This window comes from Folsomia candida, unplaced genomic scaffold (genome assembly GCF_002217175.1).
Source record: "Folsomia candida strain VU population unplaced genomic scaffold, ASM221717v1 Fcan01_Sc006, whole genome shotgun sequence".
NCBI lineage: Eukaryota > Metazoa > Arthropoda > Collembola > Entomobryomorpha > Isotomidae > Folsomia > Folsomia candida.
In genome coordinates, this window is record NW_019091198.1 from 6,361,246 (window position 1) to 6,374,471 (window position 13,226).

Genomic DNA, 13,226 nt, shown 5'->3' on the forward strand with positions numbered 1-13,226 from the left:
TTTAATGGGAAAGTGTGCAATAAATAGATGGAGAAAATACTGTAATTCGTCGGTAAACGGGGGAATATTGATCGTAAAATAGAATAAACTGTGCTCCAATCAATATTTATTATGTACATTGAGTGGTGGGTGGTCGTGGTAGAGATGAGTTGTTCGTTGTCTTCAGTGCTGTCGATGACCTTGACGTCGGAACCAATTTGAGAATCAAGAGGAGGGAAAGCGTAATTGGACTTGTCATTAATACCCTTTACCTTGACTGCGTACTTGAGTAGGCGTTGGTCCATTAAGAGTTTCGCACATAGATAAATTGTTGTCCATTGGTAACGTTGGTTGGTTGCGACTTGTACGAAAGTCATTCGTAATGAAGTTGTTGTTATTAAATGATGGCATAACACTCTAAATTGTGATTATTTAAATTAATTTACAGCCGTGTCTGTCTCTGTTGCGGTTTGGACGCTGGCAAGTTTTCTCATTATCATTAGTTACATTTCCAGACCCCCGTCAGTCCAACTGGCCTTAAACGAACATATTCTGATGAAGGCGTGATTTTGTAATTTTAACAGGTGGCCATTTCTCTGGAGCGATATTTCGCAATTTGCAGGTATGTATGAGAAGAGCTTCTCTAATGTGTGGTGAAAGGAGGCATAATTGTTTTTTCATTGTTACAGGCCGCTACAATCCCGAAAGTGGCAGACGAGATCGCATGCTTGCAAAATGATATTCACGGTGTGGTTCTTTGCTCTTACGTACAACATTCCGATCGCCATCTTCTCTGAGCTACAGCCCATCCGCGATTCTGGTAAGTGGCAAAATACACTTATGATGTACTCTAAAGTTTTAGTGCTGAGGAGTTGAGTTTCATAACATGATTATGAAATAATAATGTTGAACACATTTTTCCTTCGTAATGATTAAGTTTGTAGATCGATGGATTAATTTACAACAATGCATACGTAACCCCTTGTACGAAAGTTGTAATACTCGGATTACATACATGCACATCCTGAAAAATTGCCTCGTGTTACCAAAATTACATAAAAGCTGTACTTGAAAACCCTCGAGTCATTGACAAATCTTGATTCTCATTTTAGCCCATAATCCCTTGTTCTTTTGATCCCGTAATGATGAGTAGATATTCACATTTCGAGTCTTTGCGATCCGTGTTTAGCCTTGAAAAACAATGTGAAACTTGGTTGTTACTTTTTAATTATCACAAAGTTAGTGTCACAGAGTAAAATTATCTGCGCTCCGAAGCGACCTTTTGGCACTCAGGCCATCAAAGTATAAAGTTTTAAAAGAGAGAAACCCTATCAGCATGCCAGCACAAGTCACAAATAAGTGGGATGAATATTTTATAGGAAAATGACAGGTTTGGTTTTGCTCTGCTCCCAGCCTCAACCGCAATTGCATATTGTGGATTTAGTAATACACAAAGTTTCAAAGGTTTGTCCATGAAATTTTTACCACTACAAAGTCGTTTTCCGGAGTTGGAGTAAATTGCAGAAAAGTTTCTGGGAAAAAAATGTCGTCAGTTATGAGAGAAAAGTTTAAAGGCGGGCGGGCGGGCGCTTCTGCTGCGAGGAAATACAAAAAAGCAGAAAATTTATCAACTTTTGCAGACCGGAATCGAGTTTGCTGTTTGTATTTGAGGTCGTGAGAGTCTTTGATTTATGGTCTTTATGCATCCCTGAAAACGGAGATCCTTTTTCGGCCTTTAACAAAGTAAAAGTTGTTCAACTTGGTGCACACTAAGCGATGCATTTTATGTAGACACCAGCGTCAAAAGTCACATTAGGGCGTTGTTGTCAATTAACCAACGCCCGCATTCATAAAATACTCTGACGATGTAGTTCATCGGTAGTTGTGTGATAATCACTATCATCACCATATTTATCACTTTATGAAAAACATGATCAAATATATGCTACAATCATCGGATACTTGGTTCAAAGATATTGGTAACATTTTAAACCATGATGTTACCGAATAGGTATTCTTGGAATATATGCATATTCATACTTGGGACACTAGTCAGTCGACTACAGTGACTAGTGTCACTTAATCAACTTGATGTATGTGACGACCTCATGCCAACTACTCGAATGATTGTCACATAAAGTTAGACAAGTGTTGGGTGAAAGAGTCGTTGCTATTAACTTACTTGTACGACTCTTATGAAGTTATTAATATCTTGAGATCATCAAGTCCATTTGTATGTACAGAACTTGTCAAATGTGACGTTTAATTGGGGCAAATTGGTAAATAATTTTGGGTAAAGATAAATTAAGTTATTTTAATATCTTGCAAAGGATGGTTCCCAACTGTTTGTTGTGTCCAGGGTGGCCACTATGATTTTAAAATCTTCCAGGGTCCTAGATGAAGGATGCATTCATATTTTCGTGTAAAACTCATATTTGGCGTCATGGAGTAGCGCCAAACTTAAAAAGCTGGATTTTTAAGTTTCAAACCTCCATAACTTTTGACGTTTCCACGGGATTTTCAAAATTTTTGGATTAAAATGATCTCAAAAATTGAAATTTTTAAGAAATAAATAAAAAATGAAAAATTTTAACTTTTGAGAAATTTTTTCGATAAACCCTGTGCTCAACAAAATCGCAAAATCTTTCAAGAAAATTAACAAAACTTTTTTTTCATGTATGAATGCAACCCTTATTCAACCCCTTTTAGTTCAAAAAATTTTGAAAATTCATTCAGGATTTCAAAAGTTATGACGGTTTTAAAAATGAAAACATGGAAATTTAGCAAATTTGGCACCACGCCACGGCGCCAAATATGAGTTTTACACGGAAATATGAATGAAAGGGCCTTCGTAGATTCTAATAATAGTGGATACCCTGGACACATCAAGCAGTTGGGAACCATTGTTAGAATCAGTAGAAAAAGTTACAAGACATTTTAGATTTTACAGACGCAATAACATGTAGCTCTTGACTTAAATTGGTCCACGCCTCCGGAAAATAATCTAGCAACGTAATAAATTGCACTAGGGAAATGAACTCTATAATTATGCATGGCTCACACATACGCTCACTCGTATACCAAAAAATTCAGGATGGATGCTTCTTTTCTAACTAATAGCCCACGCATGCATGCATGTATACGTGTAGTTACATGTAAATGTATGTGGGTGGATGTACGTTCTTACGGAGAAAGATTCTTGATGAACGCTTCCGCAATAATTACAAGATTGTAATTACCTTGGCTGGGAAAAAGACCAAGAATTCAGAGCCAACTATTTTGCCAATTTGTCAAGCAATATCTTCTCATTAGTTCGCGAGTGGGCGTCGTTACGTGAATATTGAAGTGAATTATGAAAACACTTTTTTTTCTTTTTTTGAACTTTTCTTGTTAGTATTTTAGATAATGGAGAAGGTGCCAATAAGTGTTGATGACGAAATCTGTCATCACTCTCCAGCCCGATTGTAAATAAGTTAATTTCCTTCTCTTGGTAAATTCAATTAGGAAAAGATCTAAGGAATTTGTCACTCGGGCAGTATCATGATCTCACCATTCCAGTTAATTCCAATTTGCGCAATCGAGGATGAAAGAAAACTTAGGGATTTGCACAAATGGCAGCTAAATTGGTATTATTTGTTGAGCCAAGTTCCCTTTGATGTTACGAGGCAGTTCCGCGTCTAAAAGAACAAAGTCAAAAAATCTTTGAGCAAACATGTCTTTAATTCGCTTGCTTTTGTCCTTTGTGTAAACTAAGTAAGTTGTATTTCTGGTTGATCGGATATCAAACTGGAAAAAGTTATTGGGTAATATTGTTCTAATTCACTCTGCAGTTGGGAAATGTGCCATTGTCTAGCGCGTTGTGCAGTTGTTGTGATTGTGTACGAGATTGTTTCGTGAGAGAACTCATGGAATGCTGCGAATGACAAGCAAATGGTTAGCATTAGTCTGGGTAAGAGTCTTCCTATTTTTCTCTTGGTTTGGGTCGTGTCACTGCAGATAAAAGAAAGATGTTAAAAGATCTTTTCCTCGAGAGGCCTAAAAAATAAAATCTCAAGAAAGTTGGCAACTGCGATGGTTATGCCATGCATGGAAGCCAGGGGTGGGGAATTGGCTGTCAAGTAACACTTGAACTCGATGGATAATTTAGAATGACATCCCCAAAGGACAGTTGTAGCGATTTCCATCAAACAAAGCACGTATGTGTACTTACACTATGGCATTTCATATTGTGCGTATTTTTTCCTCAAAAAGTCCAACTGACTGAGTGAGTAGGTCAGATTATTAGCTCCCCCCTGTTAAGATCCCCATTAATTCAATAAAAGAATGTCCATGCGAGACTGATGTCGTCAAGGTGTGTGTATCCATTCGGGCTGAATGCTTTCAACCCCAAGAGAAGTGAGAGATAGAGAAAGAGAGAGGGAGAGGCGGGGGACGACGAGATAGATGGAAAGTTAGCACAGGAAATGAAACAACCAACTTCACCAAGTTTCTTGAATCTCCTTCTTCGCGATGTCTCCAGAGACCCGGAGGACAGGCAGATGCTGATTGCTACATACATAGACATAGATATCAGCCCCATGCACATACATATCTGCACATATACTTATCTACGTGTATATACAGCCTATACTGGTATGCACGCCTTATTTTATTATCAATCATCAAGGTTTCCACCAATAAAGTTGAAGTACACCCAAAAATATAATAAGAGGTTCTCCGCACATGCATCCGATTTGGTCTGCTTAAGTTGAACATCGTCCCAGAATAGACTGACATGTTTTTTGGAATGTTTTCCACTTTAAAAAAGTTTTTTTTTTCTTCTTTTTCGTCTTCAATTCGACGCAGCCCACTCTGCTCTGTCGACCTACATTTCGTAATATGAAGTCATCTTATGTATCCATCTCGGTGTAAATCATAAATTGAAATGGTAAATACGATTCATTCTTGATCGATCCTGATTTCCGTTCGTGATGCAATCGAAACTTTCAAGAGCGGAAAATTATGGCTGAATTGCAAAAAGTGTCCCGATATGACTTTGATTCAATGTCGGGAAACTTTTTAAAAGTGAGATTTGTTCATATATTACTTCAATATGTGAGTAATGGTACAATTGTTTGTGTTCAATTCTGAGGATAATGTTCTGGTTTTCAGGAAGAAGCAAATGCCGCGAGGTGTGGCCGAATTCGGAGAGCGAAAAGACCTTCAACCTGATTCTGGACGGACTCTTGTTTATCTTTCCTCTCGGTATCATGGCCATGGCGTATTCTCTCATCGTGTCCAAACTCTGGAAGGGACTTCGGAATGAAATTCGTCACACACGCTCATTCCACAAATACGGTAGACTTTACCTCTTTTCTTCTCCTACTGCGTACTTTACTCACCCATAGTTTTCCTACGTCAACATGGTTACATATGGGGACGACAGAAAAGATCCTCCCGAGCTCTTGTGATTTCCATCTACAGATCAAGTCCTATGTGTGTGTGAAATCTGACGGGATGTGCTCGTGTCGAGGTGTCAAACTTGCCCGACATCAAATAATTTGGGATTAAATTACATTTGGAAATGCAAATATATATGCAAATGTGTGCCCGAGTGAAATAGATCTATGAGCGAGGCAGGAAAAAGTATCACCTCAGATTTCACATTTCAGAAGCTGCCGATGGATTGATGTAGATCCTTCTGCTTCAGTGTACTTCAAACCTTCAATATGTTTCCTCCCTGCGATAAAATAATTTCCGGGGGCACATGGTTTGCAAATCTGCACTTGCAATGTAACTCCATGTACTTAGAAATGACTAGGAATGGGATTTCCAGGCAGTCTTTTCGGTTCTTGGCTACGCACTATGTGTTATCTCATTCTTTTTTATACCTGCACTTTTGTTCATCCATTGTGATAGTAGTGCTGCTTTCCACTATTTCCACATTCCTGTTAAAAATATTATTTTCCTTTCCCTGCGTACCAAAAAACTGCAGAGTTGGTATGTATTAGGCAAATGGACGATAGGATTTGAGGAGGGCATGAGGTATTTTGAAAATGTGAGTGTTATCTCGACCATGAAGAATTTGCTGATTATTATTATTACTATTACTACCCATTCATGGCGTGGACGAGAAGGAAGAGAGAGCGACTTGGCGTAAACATAAATGCAGATATATATCCACTAAGCGCCTGCACGTTTATAGGGCAAACTAACAAAAATATCTGTAATTTGCGGCCGCGACACCGCATGATATGATCTTTGCATATGAAGTGAACTTTTAGCAGATGCAAAGCTGAATGGAACCAAGTACAATAGAGCAGTAACAGTATTTCGATCTTATCATCATCCACACTTCTTCCCAACAGCCGATATATATGACCTCTCAAGTTTGCTTTTTATCACTCGAGGAAACATTAAATTTTTTGTCGTAACAACTACAATCGAATTTTCCAGACAAAAAACGATCATGTTCTTCAATAGGCAGGTGCAGACAGTGAGACGTCTGAAAGTTGCGTGAAGGCTGAGAAAATCAGAGAAAGGTGTGCTTCTTGCTGTAGAAGACTTTCATTAGAACGAGGTTTATCTCATTCCCTTTTAAGAGGAAGCCGAGGTACGAAACCATTGGTGTTAGTCGTGGTATGATAGAGTCAGGATGAGGTTAGATGGGTTTTCTTTTTGTGGAAAATGTCTTAAACTCGGATACATGACATGAGCTCCAATAAACTTTTACTCATACAAGTTGCACTTGATCCGATTATGTGAAGAAGTAGACTTTCCCCCAGGAGCGACGCCAACGATCAGTTTCTTTTGTTTTCCACTTACAATTGCAATTACCCCGCAGAGACTGATTCCTTTTAAATCAGTTTAGAGTAGGCAAACCGTGGTATGCAGTAAAATGATGTTTGCTGTCAGTGGTGGTGGGCCAGCTACGTATACAAATGCAAGGTGGGTCGTCCCATGCAAAACTCTGTGGGATGTAAGGTTTATGAGTTCACTGGGGAATGCATCCAACCAATTTCTTTGCGAGAGTAGAACAAAATTTGTACACGGCTTGTAAATTTAGCGAACCTTGAAGTTTCGTTTCATTTTGCGAATTGAGTCAAGTGGGAAGAAACCAGCCGACAAATTCCTGTGTCTCATCCTCAGTAACCTTTTCCTCTAATCTTAGAGTCCTCTGCGGCAATAAAACGAGAAATTTACTTGTGTTTTATTAATGACTCTCGAGGAAGGAGTCAGTTTAAAAGGCTAATCCTTTTCTTTCCCCGGTCAAAATTTATCCTTCTTCTGCATACTTTCTTCCCTCCTGCATCCAGGATGTAATAATAATATGCAGTGAAGAGGAACCCAGTTCAATCCCGAGAAGAATACGTTCTTAGAAATCTCGGTCTCACTACGTTTCCTAAATCCTGAGCGACAGTAAATCTTTTAATGTGATTGCCAGATACAAGTAATTTATCTCCTCGAAAATCCGGTTTTTCCGGTGTAAATTTAATGATAGTAACTAGTGACATAATGATACGACGGAGAAATATACTTTTTTTACATGCCAGTAGCCTTTTTTGCATCTTATCTGACTTATGCAAATTCATTGTAGGGCGAAAAAAAGATACTTTTGTGTGATATGATATGGGACCGCTGGAAGTTTTTTTTATTGAGACTTTTAGAATATTTCCCTAGCTGGTGGTTAAGACGTTTAAGAAAATTACTGGGTTCAGTTTGAATATTTCTAAGGAAATTTTAGACCAGACTTATCGTGACTCTACTAATTTGAAAATTTTTACTGTACAAGTTCTGTAAAACGAATCGAGTTAATTTTAGACCACGACGAGAGGAAAGTTAGGTTGAAGTGGCGTCCATCAATTACCAATAGTGGCGCTTGCTTGTATAATGGCAGATTAATTACACAATCTCTCCTCATTTCGCATGGACGTCTCACTTTCTCATTGTTTTGCATCGGGAAAGTTGGAACTTTGGGCGGCTGGTTGAAGAGAGACATCCGTTCCTCCAGGCTTAATGATGATAACGGGCCACGACAATTAGTTGGCGAGTTGAGCATCCCACCTACTTTCCACTCTCAATGAAACCCAGGAGATTGGCTCAAGTTTCATGTTGAGAAGGGGAAGAAGAAGAAAAGGTTGGCATGTGCAAGTCTTCATCTTCTTGCCTCTGAGTTTTGCCAGTGTGTAATGAAGTTTCTTGTTCTCTTCCCCCGTGGTGTTGATGACTATTATTATGCTCTGGCCTTGGACGAAGGACAGGACGAGAGACCTGTTCCATCAACGGGTTAAACCAAGATCGTAAACCACCAATTCACAAAGAAGAGAAAGAACCGACAGTTAACTTAAAGGCCACTGGGGCTAATATTATTAAGTATTATGCAAAAAAATGTAGGACAACAAAGGTTGTAATAAGAAGTCCCGTCATGTATCCTCCTCAACTCTACAAAATTAGGGATGATAAAAGTTTACGGGTAAAAGAAATCTTTAAAATTCTGCGTCTCAAATTCTAGGAGGACAAACAATGGTTCCTCGGGACAACTCACTGGAACTGAGTACACACAGCCAATACTCAACCTACAAAACGGACCCCCTACAACGAAGGGAAGGTGTGACGAGCGAGATCCTCACGCTTCGAGGTGGAAAGGGAGTGGTCGTCCGGTGGAAGAGGAAGGATGCGGTTGAGGTGTTGGAGGGTCAGCAGCAGCACCATCAAGGCAAATCGAGCATGGATATCAACCACATGAACCAACATCACCACGGTCACTCTAGCAGCACTAACCATTCCACGGCAGCCATTGCCCACAAATCTCAGTGTCCAAGAGGTCCCAAAGTGTCACGTGCCATTCGAAGCACGTACACCGGAAAAAGCATCGAGTCAAAGAAGAAGGTCATACGAATGTTGTTCGTTCTGGTTGCGGAATTCTTTTTATGTTGGACTCCACTTCACTTTGTGGTAAGTCTCCATTTTCATTGCATGCCTACTCTCGTCGTGGCAGTGGCTTTGTATAATTTTGAACGGAGAGAACACTATTTTCTCTGCCGACTAATACCACTAGATTTCCCATCCCAGGAGAATATCCGTCAAACCTTTGTGAGATATTGAAAAGGTTTTTACGAGTGTTCGTCTTACCACCATTGATTGTGGGCTTTCTCTTCTTCGTCTTCCTTAACAACTCTCACAGAATTCAACCCTTTCTTTCCTATCCTTCATGGAAGGAGTAAACTAACCTTGTTGTGAATCTATTTTTCTAGAACACTTGGTATCTATTCGACAACGAAACTGTTTACAAGCTGATTGGTCCACTGGGGGTCGTTCTAGTCCAGCTTTTGGCCTACGTATCCAGCTGCTGTAATCCGATAACTTACTGCTTCCTCAATAGGAAGTTCAGACAAGCATTCCTCAAAGTATTCCAGTTGACCAGTACAAAGGGCAAGTCAGGGCCGCCAACTATTGGACGTGGATCTGACCTCTCGGCCAATGACAGTCTCATCTACGGAGTTCAAGGGAGCACTTATAACAAGTCCGGTGAGTTGCTTCCTCCTCTTTCCTCATCAATGATTCACCCTCCTTTCATTATTACTGTTACTTTTATGGTTTACCTGAGAAACCTATTTTTCCAAATTACCGAATGAACGCGAGATAGTGCGTATTACTCCATGTCCTGGATTCCCAGTAATCCCGTAACCACTGTAAAAAGAGAAAGCAGATCCCGCACTATCAGAGTTTATGATTTGTGACAGTCGGTTTCATTCTGACTTTTCCTCTTTGTGATATTGCTTCCTTTGCGATAGTTTATTGCATTTGAAATCACCAGAGACTGCCAAGATGACAGCAGGTGGGACAGCACGAAAATACATTCTGCGTCTCACTCACCTTAGTTATTTACTTGATAGTCTTCTAGCGGATAAACGCACGGCACAAAAAAGAAAGCTGTCAGTCGGAAGAAACAAGCAAAATTTTCCCATCAGAGAGTTGATTTTAGGTCGTCATTTTCCATATACAGATTCGGATCTATAAAAGTAGAGTAAAAACAAGCAAACATTTCCTCCCCTTTTTTAGTAAACAAGGGATCATACTGTATAAAATATCGCAAAATTTGTTGTTAATTTTTTCGACGTATTGCGCAAAAACGTCAAAAAGCATTTGGGTTTGCACTCAAATTGTTATTTTTTTGTTTCCCACTCCTCCTCCGCTTTGACACGCAGGGTTGAGTTGAGTTATGATGTGGCAAAAACTCTTGGGTTTAACAGACTGTAAAAAGTGACGTTTAATATTTATCGAATTGAATTTGGGGCCAAGTGAAAGCAAACTCCTAACATGATTGTATTAGCCTGTATACACTCGTAAATGCGTATATTGACTGACATATAGCGAAGTCGGAGGGGAGTTGGAAAATTCCCGTGTTTCCAACAACTTTTCAAATTTAGAAAGTAGTAAATAGCAACTTGCAGCTGCTGATGGAGTGAAAGTACCAAATAATTTGTACACATCGGCTTCCGCTGCAGATATCAAATCCTAACTGGCGTAAAATGCGAGGACATTGCAACCCACTACTCTGAAGAGTTAGAAGGTTACAAAGATTGACAAATTGACACAATCTGAAAAGAAGAATGAGACCCAAAAGCACTCTCAAGTGCTGCCCTTTCTTATCACGTTTCCCTCATTTTAATTTTACCTGGAATATATTTCCTCCTCGGGATTGGTGTTGACAATGTTGGAGAAAGTTGTCGGGTTTGTAAGGAGTGGAACTGGCTTTCGTTCGAGGGAAGAGAAATGAGGGTGGTATTTGCATGACCTGTTTTCGTGCGATAGTTTCTCCTCTCTTTTCTCCCACAACACTGCCAAAAAAGTGGTCAGTATAGCAGAGGAAAGAATAATGTGAATGGGAGTCCTATCCAATTTTGGTTCCATTTTTCAACTAAATCTCCTAAGTCTCTTCTGAGTTGCAAATTTTACATGGTGATTTGCTCCCAAATATGCATAGTGATATATTCTCAGTATACGGAAAAGTCTCGCCATGCATGCCCAGACATTTTAAAATGTGGCAGAAAGTTGAAAGTTGTTCGTTCCAACAACGAGAGTCCATACATACATGTTCGTAGACAGGCAGCTGGTGGATGTGTACGTTTACGTTCTTTCGTAGAAAATGTTGTTCATGAAAGAAAGTAAGCAAGTATGGCACTGGTTGTGATTGTGATGGTCGTGGTTTGACAGTTTTTGTTGGTTGGATTCAGAATGAAATGAGGAGGAAAGCTTAACTGCTTGTCATTCTCAGAATCGATGCCCTTTGGATGTCGTGTAGTATCCCATGAGAATGACTCACAAGAACCCCAGGTGTTTTGATGCCATGGTCACATTTTCCCCCACCACACCCAGTAAAATGGGCCAAAAATGCGAAAAATGCGCTGCTTTCACTCGTTCAAACTTTCACCAAAATTCTTATTTTACCCGGATTTTGAAAATTCTTACAAGATTACGCTCTCAGAATGTCACAGATAGTCGCTTTCTCATGCATATCCAATGTTGAACTCCACTTTTTTAAAATTTGTATTTTTTCGAAGAAGTGGTCAGGAAATTTTCAAAAATATTAGAAAATGTAAAAAAAACTGGAGTCTGATATTGGATATGATGAAACTGTTATCTCGTACTAAAATTGTGCAAGAATTTTCAAGATCCGAACAAAATAGGATTTTTGGCGATCTCTTGAATGCGTTGACTTTTTTTGTCCCTTTGAGTGGGTGTGGCGAATGCAAGTGTCTCCATTGCATCAAACCACGTGGGGGTCATTGTTCACTCACGGGATACTACCACATCCCAAGTGCATCGAAATCTAAGAGTTGCAAGCAGTGAAGCTTTCCCCCAGAGTTGTGCATCATGAGACTCTCCTGCCGCCCACATCATTTGCAGACATTCGCTTGTTTGGCATTGGGGACTCCTCCATTTACGAATATTAATGTCTCCAATGTCAAACCTTGGCTACGTGTAGAGATCCTAAGGTTAGGTCAATATAGTACATTGGAAGAGTAATTCCACAATTCCACTGCATGTTCTGCATGCGACATAATTCAAGTTTCAAGTGAGCTTTACATAAATGAAATTTAAGAAACCTGATTTTGCCAGAGAGGTGCTGCACCCTTTTCCATAAAGCAGTTTTCCACCAACGATAGCCCATTAATTTTTCAAGGAATTTATACCACGCACAACTAACTATTTAGGTTCAGCTATTTATTCTCGAGATTTTGCAACCGTGACCTTAAAATTAACATTATAAATATAAATTATATACAAACAAACGGACTGCATTAATCGGACTTTATGAGTGGGCTAAGCAGAAATGTATATTTGAAGGTGGTGATGAAGAAATCTTCAGTGTAAATGTACACATTACACACTTAATTCTCCGACACTGCTCAAGAACTACTCTATGCAAACTTTGGAATCTCATAATGCTTATTTATATATGTTAATTTAAATCTAGCGAGATGGACGATACGTTTTGAGTGCCTTTCCAGGGCAGATTCTCATTAATAGGTTCACACTTTTCCACGCTAGACAAACTCCTTAAATATAGAAGGCGTGGGTAGTTGGTGGTCCATGACGAAAGGAGAAAAGTCCTTAAGCGAAGTTCAAAGTGTTTAGTCATGTATTTATGCATGAATGTATAAAATATAATGACAGTAAATTACCCTTGCACTTGACGACTTTCTTCTCCCAAGCAGCTCGCATCGTCGCAGGTTTTGCGTTGCTTGTCTCAAATCGTAATGAGGTTGAGAAGGCGATCACGCTGCTTTGTTACCACGTCATCGTCTGAGCAGCCACTCGTCTTAATCACAATTTCTCCTTGGGAGGATGTAAGCTTTACATTTCCTGGATACCAACGAGTCCTGACGATACAACGTAGGGTTCGACTGAACTACGAGAGAAAGGAGGAAAAAAAATGTTCTACTTATCCTATCAGAAATCATACAATGCTGTATTCGTGTAACGAGAAGCTCCCATGATAATGATCTTTGAAACGTATTACTATTTATGTGAATGAAACCTGATCCTTATCCATGGCACGGGGTGCTCTTTTCATACCGCAGGAATTCCAGTAAAACGTGGATATGGTCTTAAAATCAAAATTGTGTAATTTGTTGAGTAAACCTGCCATTCAATTCAAGAGTTCAACGTACAGGGCAGGCAGTTAGAAAGCACCCAAAGTTGGAAATGTTTTCATGACATGCAATGTTCCCAACAATGTGTCAGAGAGAGAGAGAGGATGG

At 39.5% G+C, this 13,226-nt stretch overlaps 1 protein-coding gene across 1 annotated transcript in view; it reads left to right on the forward strand.

The window, feature by feature from the left end:
• LOC110850990 (cholecystokinin receptor) overlaps positions 1 to 13,226 on the forward strand; it is a 31,976-nt gene that overhangs the window by 16,172 nt on the left and 2,578 nt on the right. Inside the window, exons 6-11 of the mRNA XM_035853349.1 lie at positions 428 to 459; positions 564 to 601; positions 669 to 799; positions 5,131 to 5,316; positions 8,471 to 8,913; positions 9,213 to 9,486. Coding sequence (XP_035709242.1) covers positions 428 to 459; positions 564 to 601; positions 669 to 799; positions 5,131 to 5,316; positions 8,471 to 8,913; positions 9,213 to 9,486 — 1,104 coding nt within the window. The remainder of the gene's footprint in view (positions 1 to 427; positions 460 to 563; positions 602 to 668; positions 800 to 5,130; positions 5,317 to 8,470; positions 8,914 to 9,212; positions 9,487 to 13,226) is intronic.